At 42.7% G+C, this 26,796-nt stretch overlaps 1 protein-coding gene, 1 long non-coding RNA gene and 1 other non-coding gene across 18 annotated transcripts in view; 1 reads left to right on the forward strand and 2 right to left on the reverse strand.

Moving 5' to 3' along the window:
• On the reverse strand, positions 1-72 carry TRNAT-CGU (transfer RNA threonine (anticodon CGU)). The gene has a single exon. It is a non-coding gene; the product is annotated as a tRNA-Thr (tRNA).
• Positions 73-236: 164 nt separating this feature from the next.
• LOC142818589 (uncharacterized) overlaps positions 237-26,796 on the forward strand; it is a 64,783-nt gene continuing 38,223 nt past the window's right edge. Inside the window, exons 1-2 of the long non-coding RNA XR_012896131.1 lie at positions 237-401; positions 2,933-3,025. This is a non-coding gene — a long non-coding RNA (uncharacterized LOC142818589). The remainder of the gene's footprint in view (positions 402-2,932; positions 3,026-26,796) is intronic.
• The window catches only part of MRTFB (myocardin related transcription factor B), a 266,743-nt gene continuing 256,249 nt past the window's right edge, over positions 16,303-26,796 (reverse strand). For all 16 annotated transcript variants that reach the window (XM_075899337.1, XM_075899342.1, XM_075899334.1 and 13 more), the window contains one exon: positions 16,303-18,717. In XM_075899337.1, the coding sequence (XP_075755452.1) occupies positions 18,182-18,717 (536 nt within the window). In that variant the 3' untranslated portion in view covers positions 16,303-18,181. The remainder of the gene's footprint in view (positions 18,718-26,796) is intronic.

Raw genomic sequence — 26,796 nt, forward strand, 5'->3', positions numbered from 1 at the left:
AGGCACGGACGGGGTTCGAACCCGTGATCTTCGGTTTACGAGACCGACGCCTTACCACTTGGCCACCGCGCCTGCGTTAAAATTCTCCGCCTGTCAGCCATGTATGCTGGCAGCACTCCCAGCCGTGGGCGTGCTCAAGATTTCGCCGAGCGCGTCTAGCAACGCCAGCCCCGCCCACTGCCAGTTGTCCGAGGACGCGCATTGGCTGGATCTGCCAGAGCGGGCGGTCGCTCGTGGCACGCGCGGGTTTCGTTGCCTCCCGAGCGCCGCGGGTGCTGGCTGGGAGCGGCGCTTTGCCGCAGTCCCCTCAGAGCCCGGGGCGTGCGGCGGGACAGGCGCGTGCTCAGCGCGGCCGGGGTAGCCCGTTCCGACCCGGAGCTGCTAGATGGCTCAGCGGGCAGGTGTGAAACCCCGCCCCCTCCTGTGGCGGGGCGGGGCGGGGCGGGGCGCGCTTCGTGCCAAGGGACGGGCGGGCGCACGCGGGGACAAACGCTTGGCTGGTGGGCGAGGGCAGCTTGGAGGCGCCTTCCGCGCCGCCCTTAGGGAGTGAGGGGCCCTCCGCCCCCACCCTGCCTCTTCCCGCCCCGCTCTGCTCTTGCCCTTCCTCCGCTCCCCCGGCTCCCCGCCCCTGCCCCGGTGCCCCCCTTTCCCGAAACCCACTCCTGGCACCAGCTCTCTGCCCCCGCGGGGGAGTGGAGCGCCCCAGGCCTAGCCCGCTGTGCTCCCCGGAGCCTGGCTCTCAGCCACATCGTTTGGGGAACCGGAGCGGGGCTGGGACCAAGCCGCTCAGCTCCCCCATGGTGTCAGGAAGCCTAGTGACCCGGCTGAGAGACAGCAGAGCAGGCTGGGTTGTTCCATTCCCCTGGGGATACTGGTGCGTGCGGGGCTAGGCCCCCTCCTGCTGGCACCGGCCCTGGTAACCCCCCATGGATGGTCCTGCAGAGCCCCCCAAAGTGTGGGGTGTGGGGCAGCTGTCCCGAACCCTCCTATGGACAGGATGGTTGCTCATGTTGCACAAGGGAGATGGCTGTGCCAGTGTAGGCCTGGGGAAGAAGAGGGAGACAGAATTTGGAGTTAAAGGGGTCTATGTTGAGGGGTTAGAATTGGGGTGGTGATGTTGAGATGCTTCCTCCTCAGTCTGCCTGGCTCAAAAGGCTGTCAGGTTTCAGTAGGGGAGGTAGGGCCTTCCTGAGTAGCTGCGGTCACAAGCATTCTGCATGGTAACTTTTATTGAATATGTGACTGTGATGTTAAATGTTCGCCAGTAGATGTCACTCTTTATAATAGCACATACAAATACATAGCACAAATCCATCTCTTTACACTGACTGATCAAGATGCTAAAGGAGCTGCAGTCAAGGGTGGTCATAGTGGAGAAACTAATGAATTCTTTGCATTGGTCTTCACAGCTGAGCATGTGAGAGAGATACCCAAACTTGAGCCATTCTTTTTAGGCAACTAATCTGTCCGATTGACTGTTGTTACAGGAGGTCTTGGAACAAAGTGATAAAATAAATTCACTTTTGTACCAAATGACTAGAACATAGCTAATGTGATGCTAATTTTAAAAGAGGTCTCCGGAGGTAATCTCAGCAATTACAGGTTGGTAAGCCTGACTTTAGTACTGGGCAAACAAGAACAGAATTGTCAGACACATAGATGAACATGATTTGTTGAGGAAGAGTTAAGGAGGTTTTTGTAAATGAAAATCATGTCTCACCAATCTACTAGATTTTTTTGAGGGAGTCAATAAGCATGTGGCTGTGATGGATCCTGTGGATATAGTGTATCTGCTATAATATAGATTTTCAGAAAGCCTTTGAGAAGAGTCTTCACCAAAGGCTCTTAAGCAAACTAAGCTGTTATGGAGTAATAGAGAAGGGCCTATCATGGATCAATAGCTGACTAAAAGATAGGAAACAAAGGATAGGTAAAAATGGTCAGTTTTCAGAATGGAGACAGCAAATTGTGCAGTCCCCTAGTGATCTGTACAGGGAACAATACTATTCGACATATTCATAAATGATCTGAAAGAAGAGGTAAATCATGAGATGGCAAAATTTGCAAATGGTACAAAAACACTCAGTGTTGTAAGTCCAAAGCAGACTGTGAAGAGCTTCAAAAGGATCTCACAAAACTGGGTGATCAGGTGACAAAATGGCAGATGAAATTCAGTATTGATTAAAAGTAAAGTAATGTACATTAGAAAATGTAACTATACATATACAATAATGGGCACTAAATTAGTTGTTAACACTTAAAGAAATCTTGGAGTCATTATGATAGTTCTCCGAAAACATACACGTGTTAAATATATACAAATGTCCAGAGGCAGTCAAAGTGAATACAGTTTTGGGAATCATTAAGAAAGTGATAGAAAATATCATGTAACTTCTATATAAATCAATGTTTAGCCTACATCTTGAATCTTGTATGCAGATATGTTTGCCCTATCTCAAAAAGATGTATTGGAATTGGAAAAGGTTCAGAAATGGCAACAATAATTATTAGGGATAGAATCCATATGAGGGGAGATTAATAGGAGTGGGGTTTTTCATCTAAAAAAAGAGATGACTTGGAGGGATATGAAAGAAGTCTATATAATCATGACAGATGTGGAGAAAGTGAATAAAGTGATATTTACTCATAACTCAATAATTAGTGGTCACCAAATTAAATTAATAGATACCAGGTTTAAAACAAACAAAAGGAAGCATTTTTTCACACAACACTCAGTCAACCTGTGGAACTTTTTGCCAGAGGATGTGAAGATTTCCAAAGGACTAGATAAGTTCATGGAGGATAGATTAATCAATAGCTATTAGCCAGGATGGACAGGGATGGTGTTATTAGCCTTTGTTTGCCAGAAGCTGGGTATGGGTGACATAGGATTGATCACTTGATGATTATCTGTTCTATTAATTCCTTATAGGACATCTCACATTGGCCACTGTTGGAAGACTGGATCCTGGACTAGAAGGACCTTTGGGCTGACCCAGAATAGCTGTTCTTATGTATCCATCGAGTCAGTTTGTATCATCTTGTTACTTTTGTACCATATTGTGAACCTGGAAATGGGGAGGGAGGTAGGGGGCTGAGAAGTTTGTAGGGGGAGGGGGCTGAGAACCTTGGAGAGGGAAGGAGCTGGGGTTGAGAGTGGCATATGACTCGGGTGCTTCTTCTGCCTCGTGTCCAGGAGCCTCGGTGACCTCGGAGGTGGAGGGGTCCTGGTGTTATGCTTATAAGAGGCACAAGGGATCTTTTTCAGGGGAGAAGGCAATATGTCGTGTTTATTAAGAAGACAGCAGAGAAGCAGTTAGCATATGCTTTATAAAGACAAACACTCACACACACACAGTCTTACAGATATTGCATAGTTACCAATCCGTCATGGTTCAAGACAGTCTTATTGGCCAGGCAAGGCTGACTGAGTGAGGAGTTGGGGTCTTTTGATCGTGATTTGATGCTCCTCCAACTCTTGGCTTGCAGAACTGAACTCAGAGTCCCATGGCAAGAGCTTCCCTTCTTATCCATATCAGTTCCATTGGAGTCTATGGGTTTGCAGTGTCATGCAGTCATCCACCCTTAGGAAGTGTTAATTTGTGTTCCTTTGATGGTGATTGTTTTTCACTCTTGGTGGGGTCTTTGCCTGTCTCCAGGGTTTGTCAATGCTGCCAATCTAATTCAGCCTCAAGACACAATGGCTGTGTCTACACTGGCATGAATTTCCGGAACTGCTTAAAACGGAATACTATTCCGTTTTCAGTTTTTCCGGAAAAGGAGCGTCTACATTGGCAAGCTGCTTTTCCGGAAAAGCCCTTTTTCCGGAAAAGCGTCTGTGGCCAATGTAGACGCGCTTTTCCGGAAAAGAGCCCCGATCGCCATTTTTGCGATCGGAGCTTTTTTCCGGAAAAGACTACTGGGCTGTCTACACTGGCCCTTTTCCAGAACAGTGTTTCGGAATAAGGACTTATGCCCGAGCGTGAGCAGAATAGTTTTTCCGGAATAGTGGCTGATTTTGTACAGTAGAGCATTGTTGCTTTTCCGGAAATTCAAGGGCCAGTGTAGACAGCTCGCAGCTTATTCCGTAAAGCGGCTAATTTTCTGGAATAAGTGGCCCAGTGTAGACACAGCCAATGGATGTTTCAAAGTTTCCACTTCTTCTTGATCACCTGGTCATTTGTGATGGCTTTCACTCACGCACCCCCTCCATTCACACCAAATAATTGTATAGCGTTCCAAACAAGATCAATAGTTACAAAGGGTACAACTTAATTGCAATACTTAACAGGGAGCAAGGCTTTGCAGTGAACATTATCTAATCATAAGAGATACAGAGAAAGAGAGAGAGAAGCTATAGAACTTATAAGCAAGTCATTATATCAAATCATTATGTATCATAATCTTATATCAGAGAGGTAGCTGTGTTAGTCTGAATCTGCAAAAGCGACGAGGAGTCCTGTGGCACCTTATAGACTAACCTTATATATTTTTTGGAGAATAAGCTTTCGTGGGCAAAGACCCAATAAAACTGTTAGTCTATAAGGTGCCATAGGACTCCTCATCATTTATAATCTTATAATCAATATCAAAATATGCATTTTTGCTACACTGGGAGAATAGGCAGAAGAGGGGGCCTAGAGCGGGGTCAGGCATGGGAGCGGGAGCAGAGACTGAGACTGGTGCCAGATAGGTCATCATCTCCCAGACGGTTGCACACATGTTGCAGCCCTGCTGCAGCAGCTCAGTCCACATCTGGGTCCACCACTGTGCGTCATCCCAGACCTTCTGGGACAGCGTCTGCTGCATGTCCTGGAGGATGGACACGTGCTCCCTCATCAGGTCCTCCTGGACCCTCTGACGCCTGCGGCTCCCCTGGAGTTGGGTGACTTGCTCGGCTGCTGTTGATCACCCCACAGTCAAGGCTGGTCTGGCTGGGGAAGAATAAAGAGTTTGATTGTGTACTCCAGGAGCATCTAAGAAGAGTCACCACCCAAGAAATGTACACATACCATTACCTTGGAAAAACAATTCAAAATGAGATCATACAATTACTGGCAACAAAAGTCAAACAGAAGATTGTGGCAGATCTGAAGTCAGCAAGATATTACTCTGTTATTCTGGACTGCACACCTGACATCAGCCATATGGAACAAATGACTTTAATGGTACGTTTTGTAACAACAGAACCTAGTGAAAATGTCCCTGTAATGGTGACTGTCAGAGAGCATTTTCTAGAATTTATTGACATGGATGATACTACAGGAGCTGGTATGACAAATGTGCTTCTTAAAAAGCTGGAAGATATGGGAATTGTGATAGCTGACATGAGAGGTCAGGGCTATGATAATGGTGCCAACATGAGAGGAAAGACCAGAGGAGTGCAGATACGGATCTGAGAGTTAAACCCTCGAGCTTTTTTTGTCCCATGCAGTTCTCATTCACTGAATTTGATGGTCAGTGATGCAGCATCAGCTTCTAGTGAGGCTGCTCAATTTTTTAATGTTATTCAAAGCATCTATGTATTTTTCTCTGCATCAGCTCATCGATGGCAAATTTTGAAGCAACATCTGGGAACATCCTTTCTGACACTGAAACCTCTGAGAGCCACATGATGGGAAAGTTGAGTGGAGGCGATAAAGCCTATCAAACACCAAATTGGGAAGACAGATGATGCCATAGTTGCCATTATGGAGGATAATGCTATGACAGGAACTGTTCATGGGAGAACAGTGGCAGAGGGAAATGGAATCACCAGAAACACACACAACTTTCAATTTCTGTGTGGCTTAGTGTTGTGGCATGACGTACTGTTTGAAATAAATGTTGTAAGCAAGAGACTCCAAGATCTTGACCTTGATATATCTGGAGCAATGGAACAACAGGACAAAGCAAAGTCATACCTACAGTCTTACCAGTCAGATGAGGGATTTCAAAACGTTCTGAAGAGTGCACAGAAGTTGGCAGAGGAACTTCACACTGAAGCTATTTTCCCACCCATTTAAGAATACAAGAGTCACTGAAGAAGAAGACATTTTGATTACGAGGCATAGGATAATCCCATAAGAGACCCAAACAACAATTCAAAGTTGAATTCTTTAACCAGGTGCTAGATTGTGCAATACAATCAGTTGAAGAATGTTGTATGCATCTCAAGGAACACAGCAGTATATTTGGGATGTTATATGATATTCCAAAACTCTTCACTATACTGTCCGAGACAGAACATCAGAAATTGCTGCCCGTCGCAGGGAGCCATAGCCTGTAATACCCTAAGGCTGGTATAGGGGGCTCTGTCTGTGAGGTGGAGTGTTTTCCATATAAGGGCATGTAAATTAATAATCTTCCCCTGCTCGCTTCACCCATTGCAGTGAAAGATCAGCCAATGGGCTGACTTGTGCTCAGGCCTGCTACTCCACCCACTGCAGCAAAAACCAACCTATGGGGTGATAAGTTCACAAGCAATAAAACAGGCAGGCAGCCCCTCTCTCACTGGGGATTCGCATCGAATGAACGCCTGGCCTGATCACCCAGACGCCTTGCACCCCCCGCTCTCGAGTCTTACTGAGCGTACTCCAAGTTGGTTGACCCGAGTGGAGATAGTTTATGAGCATGTGACCGGTACTTGTGTTCCTGCTGTCTCCAGAACTGGTATAACCCCCTCCGCCCCCGGCCATCATCCCTATCCTAATTGATTTTTTAGTTGTCCTTATTGCTTGTCAAGTGACAGTGGTTAAAAAGTTACTAAGTTAGTTTATAAATAGTTGTGGTTTAGGTTTTGTACTGTTTCCTTGTATAAAGTTGTGTAAATAATCAGCCCTATGAACAATACCAGTGTTAATTCAACTGTTCCTAACCCCTGGGCAGTTATTGGGAATTATTGTGATTTAGAAAAGCCTCAGGGAATTGTTTTGTGTTGTCTGGCAATCTGTTTAATTTTTGTTCTGATGATTGTCTGGTGCCATCAAAATAAAATCAGTTTGTGCTTTTTAAAACCCCCAGTTGTGGTCTCATCCTTTCCGGCATCCCTTCGAACCTCGTGTATTATGGGGACTGACATATACCTGAAGAAGACCTACACCAGCAATGAAGGGCACTAAAGACAGTCTTGACACACAATGACATTTCAGCAGGATCAACTCCAAAGGCTGTTCTCGAATATATGTGCACAAATAAGATGACCACCCTCTTTCCAAATGCTTTTGTTGCTCTGTGCATACTTCTAACACTTCCTGTAACAGTTGCCAGTGGAAAATGCAGCTTCTCCAAGCTGAAGTTAATAAAAACACATCTACGGTTCACAATGACACATGAGAGGCTGGTTGGCCTTGCAACCATCTCAGTAGAGCATGAGCTGGACCAGACTGTGGACCTTCAGGAAGCAGTTCAAATCTTTGCAACCAATTCAAACAGATAAAAATGCCAGTGTTTACTATGCAGACAAGAAAAGTTAAATTTGCTGTTCAGGTGTTTGAAAGTTATGTTACTTAAAATTTTTGAACAAGGCATTTTAAGTTGTTAGTTCTCCTTTATTGGGGTAGGCAGGAGAGCTGTACCACGAGAGGAGTAGAACAGGAATAATGCAGAATTGAGACCTTTCAAAGTTTTGGCCCAAGTGAAGGGGTATGGGGGCATCATTTGAGCTCCCCGCCTCAGGTGCCAAAATGTTGTGGGCCGGCCCTGTCAACACTCACATGTTCTGAAACTCCAGCATCTTCCAGAAGCTGGAAGCTAGCTCCTTCTTCCCTGATTGCACCATCGAGGTCGGGGACATGGACATGCCACTCTGTAGCGTGGGGAACATGGCCTAACCTCTGTTGCCCAGGCTCATGAAGCCCTAAACCGGCCAACTTGACCACAAAAAGGAACACTTCAATGCCAGGCTTGGCAGGGCCCGCATGGTGGTGGAGGGTGGCTTCGGGCATCTGTAGGCATGGTTCAGATGCTTCCTCAACCAGCTGGATGTTGGGGAGCGGAACATCCCATAAGTGGTGGCCATGTGTTGTGTGCTTCACAATATTTGTGAGCAGAAGGGGGAGGCATTCCTCCCAGGGTGAGGGGGAGGAAGCTGGCCAGGTCAGCAAGGATTTCAAGCAGCCACTCGCAGCCACTTCTCCAGCCTCAGAGGATGCCTGGGACACATCCAGGCCGTGGCTCCCTCTGTGCCAGCTCCCGGGTCAGCATGGTGACAGTGCTGGCCACGTCAGAGTCTTCCTCCTCTTTCTCCTTCTCCTCCTTCTCCCCATGACTGGCTCTACCCCCCAGCCGGGCGATTACCGGTGTCTCCAGCCAAGTTCACCACCAAAGGTGGGGAAGAAACTGCACCGTCCCCCAGGATGTGGTACAGCTCCTGATAGCAGGGGCCAGAGCGTGGGTCTGCCCTGGAGTGGGAGCTGCGCTCCCTCACCCTGACATATGCCTAGCAGAGCTCCTTAGCTTTCATCCAGACCTGCTCCTTAGTCCAGATGTGGCCCTTTTGAGGCCAGGCTGTTGGCCATGTGGCCATAGATTTCAGCATTGTGCCATCTGGTACGGAGATCCTGTAGGTTTTCCTCCTCGCCCCAAACCTCTATGAGGGCCAGAATCTCTGCCCCAGACCAGGACAAAGTGCACCTCTTGTGATACCTGGCAGGCTCCTAAGAGCCATCAGAATGGTCCCTGGGCGTGTGAGAGGATTCTAGGGGGGCTCAAGTGTCACTCATGCTGGCCCAATCAGTTGGTGTGGCAGCTGCAGAGAGGCTGTAGGCTGTCTGGTCCAGCTTCCTGCCACAAGCCCTTTCCCTTGTGGCTGCAGCTTTAAGGGTTGCTGGGGAAGAGGAACTATAGAGTCCCGATGAATGTGGACAGTATCCAGCAGGGCACCTGTGGGATTTCCTGGAGGCCTCTTATTTCAAAATAACTTCAGCTGTGTCATCTACACATACCTATTCAGAAATAGCTATTTCAGAACAGGTATTATTCTTTGTGGAATGAGGTTTACAGAAATTGGAATAAGCCATCCATTATTTCAAAATTATTTTGAAATTACAGAATGGCTATGTAGATGCTTGCATTGTTATTTCAAAATAACATCAGTTATTCTGAAATAACTGTGCTGTATAGACAAACTCTTAGAAATATTTATCTTTTCAATATGTCCATTTATAAACAGCTAATAAACCCAGAGTTTGGTGTTGCAATTAACAAAAGGTGCCATCTTTCTTTACACAGGAAGATATTTTTGGCAACGTTCAAAGCAAATTACCAAGGTAAGGCCATCTAAAATATTACACTCATGCCAAAATCTTGGTGATATTGCTATGTAAACAATTTATCTAATATTTAGAGCAGAGGACTAGGAACCAAGGCCTGGCTCCACAAAGGAATGTAGGCATTGTAACGCCAAGCATCACAGGGCAGTCTACACTAGGAAATTCAGTTGTTGGAAGATCAACACTTTCTCATTCCTTTCTTCTTCTGTGGCTTTGCATTAAATAAAGAAGGAAATCTTGAAAGTTCTTCTGTATATTCCCTAGTATACCCTCAGTGGGAAACCAAGGCAAAACTTTTGTAAAATAGTTTCTCTATACAATATGGAGGCACTGGGGAGGAATAACTTAGAATAGCCATAGTGAGGGGCTATTTTGAAATAGCAGCAGTGGAGCGTCTACACACACCTTATTTCAAATAGCTATTTCGGAATAGGCGCTATTCCTCATAAAATGAGGTTTACAGATTTCAGAATAAGCCATCCATTATTTTGAAATTATTTCAAGAGAACAGAATAGCTGTATAGATGCTCACATTGTTATTTAGAAATAATGCTAGTTATCTCGAAATAATGGTGCAGTGTAGACACATCCTATAAATCTATACTTGCACTCAGATTTCCAGGGGTAAAATGGTATTAAAACAGAGTTCCACATGTATCCCAAATATAAACTGGTTATGTTTTCTTAGCAGGACATACTAGTACAATATGAATAGGGACATATAACTACATAGTGCATGGTGATGTAGTATAAAGGTTTTATTGACAAGGGTTTAGAATGGTCATCTTAATCTCTGGTGAGGAAGCTACAAGAAAATCATGAAGTACTTCCAAGTAATTCTCAATACATCCCTTTATATCATAGCATCATGTATTTTGAGGCTTCCCTGTACTGTAGATGTGCTATTTCAAAATAAGCTATTTTGGAATAACTATTCCAGAATAGTGATAGAAATGTAGCTGTGTTAGTCTGGTGTAGCTGAAACAAAATACAGGACTATGTAGCACTTTAAAGACTAACAAGATGGTTTATTAGATTTTGAGCTTTCGTGGGCCAGACCCACTTCCTCAGATCAAATAGTGGAAGAAAATAGTCACAACCATCCTTTCTTTTTCTTTATATGAGAGATGGAGGAATCTTGGGGTACATCTACACTATAACACTATTTTGAAATAACTAATGCTACTCCAAAACACAGGAGCCAAGTAACACAGAAGCCAAGAAAAAGGCCCTATTGATAATTGTATGATTGTGTAAGTTAGGTTGAGCATGGAAGGACATAGGGAGGCACTGGGTACAGACTGTAAGCCAGAGGGGCGTAGCGGAACATCTCAATAAGAAACGTCTTGGTATCAACGACTCCCCAAAAAATTAATGTACACACCAACTTAGGTTCAGGACTGGGTCGAAGTTGACAGCAAGAAGGATAGTAAGTATGCCCCCCTTCTGTAAGGTAAGGTGTGGTAATTAGGTAACAGATGGTGGCAACCTGGTATGTAAAGAAGTGATGTAAATTGTTTGCACATGTCTGTAAAAGGGCACCGCAAATGGTGAGCACCAACCGACCTGGAGGAGGCGGTGCACTAGGCACCTGAAATGGCAGGTGTCATTGCCGACTTCCAAAATGCACAGTGGCTTAACATTGGCTAACCACTGTTAATATCTGTCATTTGGCAATAGGTCTGCTATGTGTTGGTACATTCTCAACGCTTGCAGAATGCACAGTGGCTTGGCATTGAGACTTTCTGATGACAACTGTTAATGCATAGCATTTGCAATAAACCTGCTTGATTGGTTTCATCCTTGCTTGAATCTGTCATTTCCAGAGGCTCTCGGAGATCTACTGTGTTGGCCCAAGTGCATGGGGTTTAACACTTTAGATAAAGGGAGTGCACACACACATGCACGCACACAGCTGAAAGTTTATCATCACTGACAGAATAGAGAACCTGTCAGGAACAAACTGGGACAACCCTGAAAGCCTGACTGACAACACTTTGTATTCATGTCCATCAATGTGAAAAGCTATTTGTATATATTTTTGCATGTACATGCAACCACACTTAAGTTGTGGACCTTGGCATGTGCTGTGAGTATCACTGTGGCTCCCAGGGCTTCCAAAATTGAGTAGTCATTTTAAAGTAATGGAAATAACATTACTCTCAGACTTGATTCTCAAAATGGTATTTTCTCACTTGTAAAAACATGTTTAAGTAAGTGAACATGTCAGGTTTGTGATTTTCTGTTTACAGTTAAATAGAAGAGATAAGTACACAGTATTTATATTGCCAATATTTGTAAACATTTGCTATTTAGCCCTAGTAATTAAGAAATCCTTTCCCCCCATGTTCCTCATGTGATGATTGAGAGAATAAAACTGATTATGGTGAATTTATGCTCTGCTGCAATATGATCTTGCTAATCATATCTGAAAGCCTGGTAGAGGGAGGAAGAAGGGAAATATGGTGCCTTCCTATTGAAATATATTTTCCACTTAGACTGTAACTAAATGCCCTTTATTGGCCACCATTGTCCACTTTCTTGTCAAGTGGCAAAAGTTTGCTTCCACACCTGGTATTTTATATCAACATACTTCCTAATCTTCACAGGAGAGTTTCATTTTTTTTGTGCCTAAAATCCTTTGTGTCTGGGTGCTGGTCAGATAATTTTCTGTAATTCTAGGCATAAATGTACCATATAGAATATGGATCTTCTGCTAAATTTCTAGAATGGAACATGCAGCTTTTCTAGTATTTACTCCTTTACAAATATCCCTATTTTCCCCCCAGAGAGTTACATTTTAAAGGCTTCCGTTTGTGTTAGGCTTTAAAATCCATATTTCAGGGAATTTGTGCCGTAGACTGGGGTGAGGAGCTTCAGGCCTGGGAGCTGGATGCAGCGCCCAGCTTGCCTGGATTCAGTCTCCAGTTTGCGTGGCTCAGCTCCCCCTCCCACTCAACCTCCAGCATTGTGGCACCCATGCTAGCACTCCAGCCCCCTTGTTGCCCTGTGCGGCTGAGCGCACAAAATCTACTAGCCTGGTCCTCCTAGGCTGTGGTGTGGGAGGGGGAATGTGGGGAGAGTCTTTATCCTTCTTGGTCAGGGGCCACATCTTTGGTGTGTGGCCCCCCGACTGATATTTCTGTGGATCAGTGGCCTCCCAACTCAAAAAAGTTTCCCCTCCCCTGCCATAGATATTTTTGTTATTCCTTTTTAGGCTATGGTGACCCAGGTGTTACCATACCATGGGTCAGGAGTTAAGAATTATTTCTGAAGGTATGTTTTTGGTTGCTTTTGCTGATTAAGATTTTGGATAGTATTTGTGAAGCATGAACAACAAATGTACACAATTTCTTTTTTTATTTAAGACACATAGCAAAAATGTTGATATCAAACATTTCCTCAGTAGCTACAATGTTGCCACTATGTACAAAATATTTGTTAAATGTACTACACATATAAAAATACAGTATGCATTACATATATACAGTACAATGTGCAAAACATATGGCATTCAAAGATATGGAATTAATCTCAGGGGTGCAAACAGCAAATACAAAGGCATCATGGTTTCTTATAGAAAGGCAATACATAAATGGACCACCCTGACTGCCTTAATTTTTATTTAATAAACTAGTGCTTAAATGAAGAGGGCTCTGCAGATTGATATCTCTTCTTTTCTTCATAAAGTGAGATGCTAAGACATAATCGTGACTATGAAAATAAGAAGAGAAACACCTATCATGCTAAGCATTATTTCTACTGCAAGCAGTACAATGAAGAAAGAAGCCATATTACTGAATACAATTTTTCAAACAAAACAGTGTGCTGTTAACATCAAAAACAACTTCAGAAATATCTACAACCTTAATTTTTAAAAACTATAACTAAGTTATGTAAGTGGATAATACTTTTGGGGACTGACTTTTTTCCTTTAACATACAAAATGCCTCCTTTGGCAACATAAATGGCAATGCTTTGGTTCCTATTATTTCATTTGAGGCTGTGTATCTTTTGACTATCTAAGCAATAATCTTACAAAAAAAATCATGGTTGTTACACTGTAGTATAAAGGTATATTTGTTACTATTCTATGTTCTTTGTTGAAACATAGCCCTCAACCAGTTATCATGATGATTGTTAAAGCAACGTTTACACACTGGATTCCATCTTATACTCACATTCCATCTTATACACTGTATAATGGAGTACCAGGATCTAATCCAGAGAGGCTACACTGCTTCTTTTTGCGCAAAAACTCCTCGTGCAAAAAGAAATGGCAGAAAATATGCTAATGATATCACAACTTATGCTAATGAGTCCCTCATTAGCATATTTTCTGCCACAAAAACTCACAGTGTAGACAAAGCCAAAATGTTTAAAAATTCCCAGACAGTGATTTAAAAATTTAATAGTTCTACAAAAGTAAAGTGTTTCAATGTGTAAGGGATCTTTATTTAAACTTCTGTGGCACTATGTTCTAATTTTTATTTTCCAGTTAAAAAAATTAGGATGTAAATCCAAATAAATGATTATGAATCAGTCAGTTTTATAAGGCTTTCCAGTTAAAATATTTTGTGATTACACTGACTCTTCTTTTGTGACTTCTAGAGCAGTCAGACAGTTTGTGCTGGGATATAAATTATGGTGTATCTCTGTTACAATATTCAGCCATGCAAATGTGCTTTGTATATTGGCGGATAGGTAAATACCAATAGAAAATATTCATATGTTGCTTATTGTAAAAACCTGCTTACCTACCTTACAGTTACCCCAATTAACTATGTTTTTATAATGATTTAAAAAAATGATTTCAGCATAGGAGTAGAAAGTTCTTCCTAAATGCTGTGGCACTTAGCTCTTTGAAGACCTGATTTACAAATACTCACTGTTGCAAATTTGGGTCCTAAAGTTGTGCAGTGAACAACTGTCATAAATTATTTCCTTCGAAAGTCTTTTAAATTTATGACAGAGATAATTAATTGTTTGGTGTTCAAGAAAAATGCATGTAAGGTTATCTTGTAAACTTACATGTCTCACTCAGTATTAAAGTGATAGAAATGTAGCCGTGTTAGTCTGGGGTAGCTGAAGCAAAATGCAGGACAATGTAGCACTTTAAAGACCAACAAGATGGTTTATTAGATGATGAGCTTTCGTGGGCCAGACCCACTTCCTCAGATCAAATAGTGGAAGAAAATAGTCACAACCATATATACCAAAGGATACAATTAAAAAAAATGAACACAAATAAACCATCTTGTTAGTCTTTAAAGTGCTACATTGTCCTGCATTTTGCTTCAGTATTAAAGGGCACTAGAAATACCAAAGAAACACTGTTTCTGAGGTAATTTAGTGATAAAAATAGTATCCTTAATTGTAACATTACCACCGATTTACTGCACTGTTCACAAGAACCATGCTTTGTTAGTCTACTTTTTTGCCAGCTTGATGAATTTGGTATCAGTGCATTCTCTTGCAAGTGCAACTGTTCTCACAAATGAGAAATACCGCTATAGTGGGAACAGTCACAAATCTGTACAGTCATTGTCAAAAGTTTGTCTTTTTATATTAACAAAATGATCATTTAAAACATGCACAAGAACATTTTCACACAATGCCAGGTATGTATGAATATGGCAAATATTGTAGCACACGTCACAACATACACTCTAAAGCAAACATATGTATGTGTGTAAAGTTTTACAATACAAGAAATTATTAATGTACAAAATCACATTTCTATTTCAAGGACATTATAATAATCCCTTAGTTTTATGTGAATTGAGCCAATATGAGTAGAAAGTAATTCCCTTCTGGTATCAGCACATTTTAGATGTATGGGATTTTATTTTCTGCACACGGACCCCTATGGATTGACTAACATTCTACATTGCCAATAAGGAATTTGTGTAGCAATATATTATACAGTATTGCCAGTATGAAGCTATATTTGCATGCACATAAAATAATTAATACAGCTTCTCCTCAAATAGAAAACTGATTTTAGTTAAAATCACCTTCATAACACTTAAACAGAAGACAAAGACAAAAGGGGCCATTTTGTTACTACCATCTTTGGTCTGTTGTCACATTGCCCACTGTACATTTTTAGTATAATATATTTTCCATACACATATAGCTACCAAACCAACTGCCTACTCCTCCAAGGTGCTGAGTGCCTTTAATCCATAAAATCTGTGGACAATCAGGAACTCGGAGGAGGCACTTAGCACCTCATAGGATCAGCCCCCAAGAGAGTGTAACCAAATGGAATGGGTAAAGGGAAGAGTATTTGTTCATTTTTTTGTCTGAAGAATCCTACCCTATTCATCAATATTAAAAGCAAAACACTGCATATAAGAAACAGTATATATATATAATACCAAAGCCAAGACAATCAAAACTTAAGGCAGACAGTTCATATGTAACATTGTACCCAAGTATTATATGCACAGCTACTCCTGGCAGTCTCTAGGCATAACAGTGAGGAATAATGATAGTATCCTATCCCTTAACTTTAAATTTCTTCATTTTTTTTAACGACAGGCATTTTCTTAGAGGTTTATGGGTTAAATCCAAACCACATGTATGAGTTGATATCTTTTCATGACTGTGTCCTTTTACAAAGTGTTTGCAAACATTTTCATATTAAGATATGTAAGTAGTTTTAAAATGGACAGCTGATCTACTCTCGAAGGTACAGACGCTAATTTAGACCCTGAGGGTATGTCTACACTACCCTGCTAGTTCGAACTAGGAGGGTAATGTAGGCATACCGCACTTGCAAATGAAGCCCGGGATTTGAATTTCCCGGGCTTCATTTGCATAAGCGGGGAGCCGCCATTTTTAAAACCCCGCTGGTTCGAACCCCGTGCAGCGCGGCTACACGGGGCTCGAACTAGGTAGTTCAGACTAGGCTTCCTATTCCGAACTACCGGTACACCTCGTGGAACCGCGCTGCACGGGGTTCGAACCAGCGGGGTTTTAAAAATGGCGGCTCCCCGCTTATGCAAATGAAGCCCGGGAAATTCAAATCCCGGGCTTCATTTGCAAGTGCGGTATGCCTACATTACCCTGCTAGTTCGAACTAGCGGGGTAGTGTAGACATACTCTATGTCTTCTATGTAATACATTATTCTGAATGTTTATGTTAGTCAACAGAATTTTGGCCAACCAGAATTAATGGCTCACACTTCAGGATAATTTAGGAAGTTTTCAGAATTTGGACTATTATAACCTAGAAGTACTAACAGCTATTTTGGTATTTATTAAAATGGTCACTGTATAGTTAACAGTAGCCATTTTTAGTTTGTTTCCAGCATTTCTTTGATAACGATGTTTAGCCCTAAAAATAGCATAAGCTTTCACAATGCTCTCTACACATTACTTGCTAAATGTTTTTTTTTATCTTAATTTTGTGGGAATATGCACGTATTAGTTACAGCAATAAAGATGAAGTTATTGTATGGGAAATGAAATAGAGTTCTAGAATATTTCGTTCCTATTTGTATCTTGTTTTCTTTTACAAAGTATTTTCAGATTGTTTTCTTAAAAGTTAGAAATTCTGCAAGGAGCAAATTAGTGGGTTGTTTTTTATTACTGCATGCCCATCACCACCTATCTAGCACACCCTCAGTAAGTACTCTTTTTTTGCTACAATCATCCATTCTAGTTTTTGAAGCATCAATCCTTTAAAAGTGTTATATTTAACATATTGAAGCTTTTCTATTTTTCATTGCTCTTGAAAAACTTTTACCTAAGATGCTCAGGGGTGGATGGGCGCATTGTTATCTTAACAGATTAAAACTGTCTATCTTATCAATACATCCTATGCATTTTGACCCTGATCCTGCAGTGGGTCTTACTCAGATCCATAAATGTTTGCAAGATCAGGACCTACAAAAACAATTTTCTGGAATTCCTCTTGTATTGTCTTGTAAACATTTTAATATCCTGAAATGATTTTTGAGATACTTGGTTAGATGAATCTCCCTAACAAATATTTCTGAAACAATGGAAGTAAACTTGGATGTTAAATATTCTTAAAATACTACAGTCTGTTGGTTTGGTGACCACTGCTACTCTACCTCCATGAAAATAAGCTGTACAAGTCACAAAGGTAAAAAGTATACAAATAACTGTCTGGTATACATGTTAAAACTTATCTATTGAATCCAAAGTGTTACTATAGAAAATTCAGTGTTTTCAATATACCTGGCCATGCTACAGTGGATTGTATGGAATTACACTTGAAATATCCCTTTGGTTACAGTTAAGTTTTTCCCTCAGGATTTAAAATTGAAATAGATTAAGAGGAGTTTTCTAAAAGTCACAGAAAATAAAAACAAAATACAACAACAACTTGAACACATTTAAAGACTCTAGACGTGAAATTTCACTGAACCAGCCAGTGCATTTAGTTGCCTTTGCCCTCAAAATGCCTCTTGATCGTGGCTCAGGCTGTCCACAGGAACAATCAAGTGCAGTGATATTTTACCTTCTCTCAAACAATGCTTACTCTTTTATTAGTACAGTAGGTTGAAATCTGATTGCATTATTTTTCATTTGTTTAAAGTCTAATCAAATGACCACAAGTTTTGCAGTTCGTTTGAGCATTATGAAGGTATCTCAATGCTATTTCCTATATACACTTTTCTCCTGCTTTCTTCTTGATGGTATTTTTCATCAATAAGTACAATCATTCTCTCTTGACCTGTGAAGTGTAATTCCCAGATGGCTCTGATCTGCATTATTGATAGAAGGGTAAAGAAACTTACTTGTATACTTCATTATAAATGCAGAATTTAGCATCAAGCATTTCTTCTTTCCAATAATTCTGTGGTAATTTACCTTAATTGCAAGCAGAATTGTGTGATAATGGATCTATACTGTAAACAAAGTCAGGTTTTCATATGCTGCACCTCTAAAGCTCAATCCCAGTGCAACTGTAGGTCTTGTGGATCTAGAAAGTCAGTGGAAAACACACTTGGGGTGGTAGAGCTCAGAGGAGTAAGCCCTGATGAGGAATTCGGCATGGTAATGTCTAACCACTCCATATTGTCTAAATTTGTATCAGAAAGATCAAGAGATAAACAGGAACTATTAGCAATGAATTGTTGGTCAGCTGTTTCCATGGGTGAATGAGCGTGATCAAGCATGCCGGAGTGATTAAGCAGCTCATTCTGAAGATCTTCAATAAGAGAAAATGATTCTCTCTCCTCACTACTGCTTGTTAGTTGAGGAATTTCATTACCTGAAGGCAAAGTTCCATCCAAGAGAGCTTCAAGTTGGTTTTCCAAACTTATAGACAAACTGTTTGTTGGTTCTAAAGACATAGGAGGTGCCATTTGGACTCGTGGGGGTGGGCGAGATACTACTGTGTTCACTGGCATTGTGGTGATATTGGCTGTAACTGGTCTCATTTTGGAAATAGGAGATGGTTCCTCTTTTATAGGGAGGGAAATCTCTGTATGAAAAAAAAGTTAAAATAAATCAATGAAAACAAAAAGGGAATACAGACCTTTCTTTCAAGATTACCTATTTTCAGATATTCAACTACTAAACACTTTTTATAACAAGACAAGGTGGGTGAGATAATATCTCACATTGCAGCCATTCTCCAACTGGTCAGGACCCCAAAATGGATCACAACCCTGTTTTGATGGGGTTCCCAAGGCTCGTGTTAGACTTGTTGGGGCCTGGAGTTGAAGCCCAAACCCAAGGGGTTCAGCAAGGCTCAAATTACAGCCCCCCCAGCCCAGGGCAGAAGCCCTCAAACTTTGGCTTCAAACCTCCCTCCCTCAGGGATTGGATTTGGGCCCTTCCACTTGCGGTGGTGGGGCTTGGGATTTGGTCTCTCTTCCTGGGATTGAGTACTAATTATTATCAGAAGGGGGTCATAGTGCAATGAAGTTTGAGAAATGCTGTCTTATTGGATCGACTTCTGTTGATGAAAGAAACAAACTTTTGAGCTTACAGAGAACACTTCTTCAGAAGATGGTCTAATGAAAGATACTGCCTAATCCACTTTGTCTATTTAGTATCCTGGGACCACCTGGCTACAATAATACTGCAAATAATTCTAACAGAAAGACACACAACACACTCTTTTAAAGTGATCTCCACAGCTCTTCTTTTCAGTAATATGTCAGCAAATTTATTTGAGGAGGCCTGACTTGAGTCCATGGTCCTTCTAAACTGAAGTGCTATGCCATACTGTATTTTACCAGTTACATAGTTACTTCACTTATTATCAAATATTACCTTAGAATAAGAGCTCACCTACAGTTGTTCCTATTAAAAGATCATTTCTATTTAAACAGTAAGGCTGTGTCTACATTGGCGCGATCTTGCGCAAAAGCGGCCACTTTTGCGCAAAAACTTGCTTCCTGTCTACACTGGCCATGAGTTCTTGTGCAAGGATGCTGACGTTCTAATGTATGAAATCAGTGCTTCTTGTGCAAGAACTCTGATTCTCCCCCTCAGGAATAAGCCCTCTTGCGCAACTGTTCTTGTGCAAGAGGCCAATGTAGGCAGGCAACATGAATTTCTTGCGCAAGAAAGCCCTATGGTTAAAATGGCCATTAGAGCTTTCTTGCGCAAGAGAGCATCTACACTGGCATGGATGCTCTTGCGCAAAAGCACATCTCTTGCGCAAATGCACATGCCAGTGTAGATGCTCTCTTCTGGAAGAGTTTTTGCTCAAGAACTCTTCCACAAAAGAGTTCTTGTGCAAGATCATGCCAGTGTAGATGTAGCCTAACTGCATAAGTTCTCGAAGAGGCAAACAGAACAATTTACATAACTTTACAAGTCATTATTATCAAGATAGTTTTTCTTAATTTTCTTGCAAAATTTACAGGATTTGGCAAATGACTCAAATGCTAGTCAAGTATTAATTTCGTACCCTCTGCTATAAATGCTTATATACATTTTTGTAAGCATAATAAAATAATGTGGTCTTCATCATATCCTATAAATTTACATTATTTGAAAGTGAGAAGCATAGAGCCATCAGCATGAATATGGTTTGGGAAGCAGCATTAGAACCATTTGTGAACATAAAACAAAGCTTGATTATTCTGTATAAAGATGTTTGAATTTTTCATAATAGCCTCAGTTGGTCATTACAAAGGTTTTATATTATGGTTAGTCTGTACAGTCAGCTGTTTTGTCTTTCAGATTTTACAATTCCTGGATTGTGTAATTCAAGTTTATTCTTAATGATTCAATTAACTTTGCCTAGCAAGAATACTGTGGATTTTAGGATATGGTTAAAATTCCAGCTAATGCCCAATAATCTTCTTTTTTTTTAAACATCTTGACACTCATCAATATCTTTATGGAAGCAACAAGAAATATTACATTGATTGTATTGCTTGCCATCAGAACATTTCCCTTTGAGTACAGTAAGCATTTCTCAACCTACAATGAATTTTATATACATTTTATGCCAAGGCTAGTTTGCAAAATTCTTCCATTTAGAGTTGCTTTCTGATTTTTAGCTTAAATGCTTACTGGAAGATTACTTATGTCACACTTTAATTTACTGGATTTAATGGGACAGGAAGTTAGCCATTAACTAATGTGTATTTCTACACATTTTATGCCTACTTTTCCAATAGATTTTTTAATGGTCATATTATGTGTTATTTGTGTACATTAGAACTGAAAATGTTATTGGAACATTGTTTATTCTGTATATATTGTCTTTTCCAGATTCTACTATGAAACATTCTGTGTGTGTCTCCTTTTCTTCCATTCTACAGAACAACAATGCTACAATACTGTTAGCAGACACGAAGAATGGTGAGAATTAGAGGGCATGTTTTCCTTAGATGGCAGATGCAAAAACTTTGCAACTGCAATTGGCTTGATGTGATATCAGTAATACACAGGACTCATGTCAGCAGAGCTAGAAACACATCAAGGATACTAACCCTGGAGATTATTATTGAATCCTATTGGAAAGAGGAAGCAACTGAAAGCTTTTACCACTTACACAAATTACCCAAAGCAAGTGACTGAAGTGGTTACCCAGGCCTGCTCACATTCTAAGATTAAGGCTGCAAGGTGTCATGAGGGAGTGAGATGTATATGAAAGAGCTCAGAAAAAGATTGTATAGAATTGTCTTTATTCTAGAGCACTGTTTCAAAAGTTTTTTGATACGAAGGACCAGCACCAGTCCATGATTCACTGAGAAACACTGTTCTGAAGAAATGGGGAGGAAACACTTTTTAGAATGATTGATGAGTGGAATATGAATAAGAAGCAGTTACTCACCTTTGTGCAGTAACGATTGTTCTTTGAGATGTGTCCCCATGAGTGCTCCACTTGTGGTATCGGGCCCGTCCCGGCGCCATGGATCGGAGACTTGCATAGCCGTACTCTGCTGGACCGCGCATGCATGAGCAGCAGCTTGCGCCGGTTGCCTTTGTTCTGTTGCACGCGGTCTGGCCCCGCTCAGTTCCTCCATCCGCCCGAGTTTCTGAAACAATAAAAAGTCAATTCCGAAGTGGGGAGGAGGGAGGGTCGTGGACCACCCACAGGGACACATCTCGAAGAACAATCGTTACTGCACGAAGGTGAGTAACATCTTCTTCTTTGAGTGGTCCCTGTGGGTGCTCCACTCGTGGTGACTTTGGAGCAATACTCCAGCGAGAAACGCGGTTCGGAATTATGGTTTCTTAACAGACGGAAGTACTGCTGTTGCCACCGATGAGTCTGAAGCCTAGTGATGCAGAATTGCATAATGTCTCATGCAAGTTTCATTGGAGGACCATGTTGCTGCCCGGCAAATGTCCCGAAACGGTACACCTCTTAAGCTGTAGACATGGCTACTGCTCTCATGGAGTGTGCTTTAGGTTGAGCCAAGAGTGGTTTATTATGTAAAGAATAGCATGTGGTAATGCATGTCACTATTAAATTCACAATGCGTTGGGATGAGAGTGGTTGATCCTTGGATCGGGCCGCCAGTGACACAATGAGACGGTCCATCCTGCGGAAATCCCGTGTTCTGTCAGTATAAAAGGCTAGTGCTCTACGGACCTCCAGGGTATGTAGAATGGCCTCACTTGATGAAGTATGCGGTTTGGGGCGGAAACAGTGGGCTCGTTGATATGAAAGTCCGAGCATATTTTAGGAAGGAATGCCGGGTGAGCTCTTAAGGTGACCGAATCTTTTGTAAATATGGTATAAGGAGGTGATGACATGAGGGCTGCAAGCTCGCTCACTCTACGTGCCGAAGTCAAAGCTAGTAAAAAGAGAGATTTAATTGTAAGCAGGTGAAGAGAAGCTGTAGCCATCGGTTCGAATTGCGGGTGCATCAACGTCTCTAGCACAATATCGAGATTCCAGGAAGGTGGTGTAGGCCTTTGTGGTGGGTTGAGATTCGTAAGACCCTTCAGGAACCGTTTTGTTATGGGGTGCAAGAACACGGAAACTCCATCTATCATGTGACGAAAGGCCATGATCGCTGCCCGGTGTGCTCATAAGGAGGCTATAGCCTTGTTGCAGTTGTAGTATATAGTTGAGTATTTTATGCAACGGTGAAAAATGTGGATCAATATAATTTTTGACACACCAGTCCACTTTCCAGAGTATGAGGCCCGTGTGGAGCTCTCCCTGCTAGACATTAGTGCATGCTTAACTGGGTCGGAGCAGAGGTTCTCGAATGTCGTGAACCACTTAGCATCCAAGCTGTCAAATGTAAGATTTTGGGTCTCAGGTGCCGAAGGGAGCCATTCCATTAGCAGGTTTGGGAAAACGGGAAGATGGTATGGGGTTTTGATCGACAGCTGATGAACTATCGAATACCATGGTTGGTGATCCCACGCTGGAGTTATGAGGATCACGTGAGCCGCATCCATGGTGATTTTCACTATAATCTTGGGTATGAGTACCACTGGTGGGAAGGCATAAAGTAATGATGTTCCTCAATGAAGGAGAAAGGTGTTTCCCAAGGAATGGTGACCTATTCCTGCCCTGGAACAATATCTCGGACATTTTGCATTGTCTTGTGTTGCAAACAGGTGTATTGATGGAAAGTCCCAATGCCAGAAGATCCGATATAGAATGTCGGTTCGGATCTCCCATTCGTGATCGTGGGGAAACTGCCTGCTTAGTGAATCTGCAATGATGCTGTTTACTCCAGGTAATTACGATGCTATAAGGAACATCTTGTTGTGGATACACCAATTCCACAAGTGAATTACTTCTGTGCAAAGAGACTGAGAACGAGCCCCGCCTTGTCTGTTGACATAGTACATCGTTGCCACATTGTCTGTGAGCACTCTGGTTGTTGTGCCCCTTATGCGCAATTTGAAATGCTTGCACACTCGAAATACTGCCCGCAGTTCTAGCATGTTGATGTGCAGCAACATTTCTACTTTGGACCATTTGCCTTGGACTGTTAGGTTGTCCATGTGGGCACCCCACTCCATAAGAGAGGCATCGGTGGTTATTTGCTTTGAAGGTTGGGAACGATGAAAGGGGACACCCTGCAACAAATTTTCCAGTTTGGTCCACCATTGCAGGTACGCCTTGACGTGTGGTGGTAGAGTCACTGATTTGTGGACACTGTGTTTTTCTGGAATGTAAATTGAAGCTATCCAGTGCTGGAGGCATCTGAAATGTAACCTCGCGTGTTGGACAACGAGAGTAGCAGTCGCCATATGGCCCATCAACTGCAAACAAATGTGTAATGGCATCATTGCAGGATGCGTGACAGTGTTTATTAGGTCTTGAATTGCATGGAAGCACTCTGCTGGTAAGTATGTGCGGGCTGCCGTTGCATCTAGCTGCGCCCCTATAAAAATCAAGTTCTGAGTTGGCTCCAGAACTGATTTTTATGTTTATAACAATGCCGAGAGACTTGAATGTCTGGATTGTTATTTTCACTGCCTTGGACACCTCTGCATGAGTGCGACCTCTGAGCAGGCAATCGTACAGATAGGGAAAAATTGTCATCCTTTCTTTGCGTAGATGAGCTACTACAACTGCCAAGGTTTTAGAAAATACCCTGGGAGTACCTGCCAGGCCAAATGGAAGCACTTTGTACTGAAAGTGTTCGTCTGCCACTGTAAAATGAAGAAATCGTCTGTGCACCACATGTATTGCAATGTAGAAATAAGCATTCTGTAGGTCGAAGACTGAGAACCAATCTCCCTCATTCAGAGCTGTTATAATTATAGCTAGGGTGACCATTTTGAAGCGTTGTTTCCGGAGGTATCAGTTTAGACCTCGTAGATCCAAGATAGGTCTCCATCCTCCATTCTTCTTTGGAGTAAGGAAATACTGAGAGTAGAACCCTTTCCCCTGGAATTCCTTGCGAACTCTCTCTATAGTTCCAATGGAGAGCAACCGATGGACCTCTTGTTTCAACTGATCTTCGTGAAATGTGTCCCTGAAGAGGGATGGGATGGGTGGGATGAGAGAAAGGGAATGGTGAGACCGGAAGCTACAATTTCCAATACCCATTTGGATGCTCCTGGGTACGAGGCTGCTGCCTATGGAAGGAGAAATCATATTGTTTTTGGGAAGTATAATAACGCCTTCATCTGAAGGGGGGTGTATACATCCCTAGTGTGCGAAACGTAGTTTGGGAATCTTTCCCTGAGTGCAGGTCCTCGTCTGTTTTGTTAGCGAAGAGCTTATGTTTATCAAAGGTAAGTTCTCAACCTTATTCTGGAGTTCCTTAGGGACTGCTGCAGATGACAACCATGAAGATCTTCTCATTGCCACACCCGTTGCAGTGACTTTTGCAGCAGTGCCCGCCACATCCATGACGATCTCCAGCGCAGCTGTGCATGCTGCGTACCCCTCTTATGCTATGGATTTGAGTAGTGGTCTTTCTGATTCAGGGAGCGGAATAATTGGAGATGCATAGTAGTAGCATCACTGATGAATACACGGTCCTTCCAAAGATATCTAATTTCTTATTATCTTTTTCTGGAATGGTATTTCTATACTGTGGCACCTTTGATCTATGTTGCACTGCATCGACCACCAATGAATTAGGTTGAGGGTGGTTAAACACAAAGTCCAAACCCTTAGAAGGGACAAAATACTTCCTATCCGCTTTTTTTTTAACTTGTTGTGGGAGTGGATGCTGGAGTCTGCCAAATTTCCTCTGCGACCTCCATGATCGCCTCATCAATGGGAAGTGCAATTCTATTGCGTTGCTTCAGGTGTAGATTTTCTAAGAGGCGGTGTTGTTTCATAGCAACATCCTCTAACCTCACCTCTTGACTCCCTGCAATGCGTTTGAACAAATTCTGAAATTGTTTCAGGTTATCTGCTGAGGAGACATCAGCTGGGATCACCGCCACCTCCGGAGAAGATGATGAGTGGTCAGTTGGTGAAGGACCCTGCTGAGGATCCTTTGGGTCTGACAGCTGACTCTCTTGGGGCTCAGTGTTCCAACTGAATTGTTGGGCTCTTCGGAGGAGGAGGCGATGACTGATTGCGTTGAGGCACTGGAGGTAAGTGAGAATCGTTAGATGAACAGCAGCATGTGTCTCTCTTGTAGCATTAGGAGGTCTGGTCATGATGAATAGGGTCATAGTATCCCCTGTGGTAATGACCGTAGTACCGCTCTGAGTGTGCTGGTGATGAATGCCTGGAAGAGAACACTATATCTTGTATAGTAGTGCTGTCTTGGTGACTGGATGGGAGACCGTGAATGATGTAGTGAGTGTCTTGGAGATGAGGACTCAGAAAGAGAGCCTCCTCTCCCTATATCTTGGCTCTCTGTAGCAGGAATAGCTAGGAGAAGAAGCTGGGCTGCCTGCCCTATTGTAATGCTGATGATGTGCTGGCAGGGAGGGGGGTGGCCCAGGTGAGAAAGCCAGGGAATTAAGCCCTGAATGCTCCATTGTCTGTTCACAGGTTTCCCCTGTGCTGCTGTGTTACTAGCCTGCAGCAGTACCGGGTTTTGTGATGCTAATGGAGCTTGCTCTGGTGCAGGCAAGCTCCCTTGTTGAATCAAAGCTGCTGGTGCTGGAGGCATCGCAGCTGCTCTTGCTGCCAGTGCCAGCTTCACAGCTGATCCTGCTGCCGGCACCGCAGGCTTCACAGCTGATCCTGCTGCCAGTGCAGGCTTCATAGCTGAGCCTGCTGCCGGCATCGCAAGCTGCACAGCTGATCCTGCTGCTGGCACCGCCAGCTTCTCAGCTGTCCCTGCTGCTGGTGCCGGCTTCACAGCTGATCCTGCTGCCCATGCTGAAGCCCTCAGTGCCAGCGATGTGGCTGTCAGTTTACGTGGCTCTGAGGGAGGCCGGTGCAGATTGTGCTCTTGGTGCCGGCTGCGGCGGTTTTTTTACGTTTGTGTCCAGCAGCCGCTGCAATCCCATTCTGGCTGCTCCTGACATGCCCAAGCCCCATTTTAAGCCCCGCCCGGTACTAAACGCCATAGGTAGAGACCAGGTTGGGGATTTTTTTGAGGCAGACGCCTCACTACCCATGCTGGGGCGCTTGTGACCCACAGAGGTAGATGGCTCAGCAGGCTGCAACGCCTTATCTATAGACAGCATCTTCAAGCGACTG

This window comes from Pelodiscus sinensis, chromosome 16, assembly GCF_049634645.1.
Source record: "Pelodiscus sinensis isolate JC-2024 chromosome 16, ASM4963464v1, whole genome shotgun sequence".
In the NCBI taxonomy this organism is placed as follows: domain Eukaryota; kingdom Metazoa; phylum Chordata; order Testudines; family Trionychidae; genus Pelodiscus; species Pelodiscus sinensis.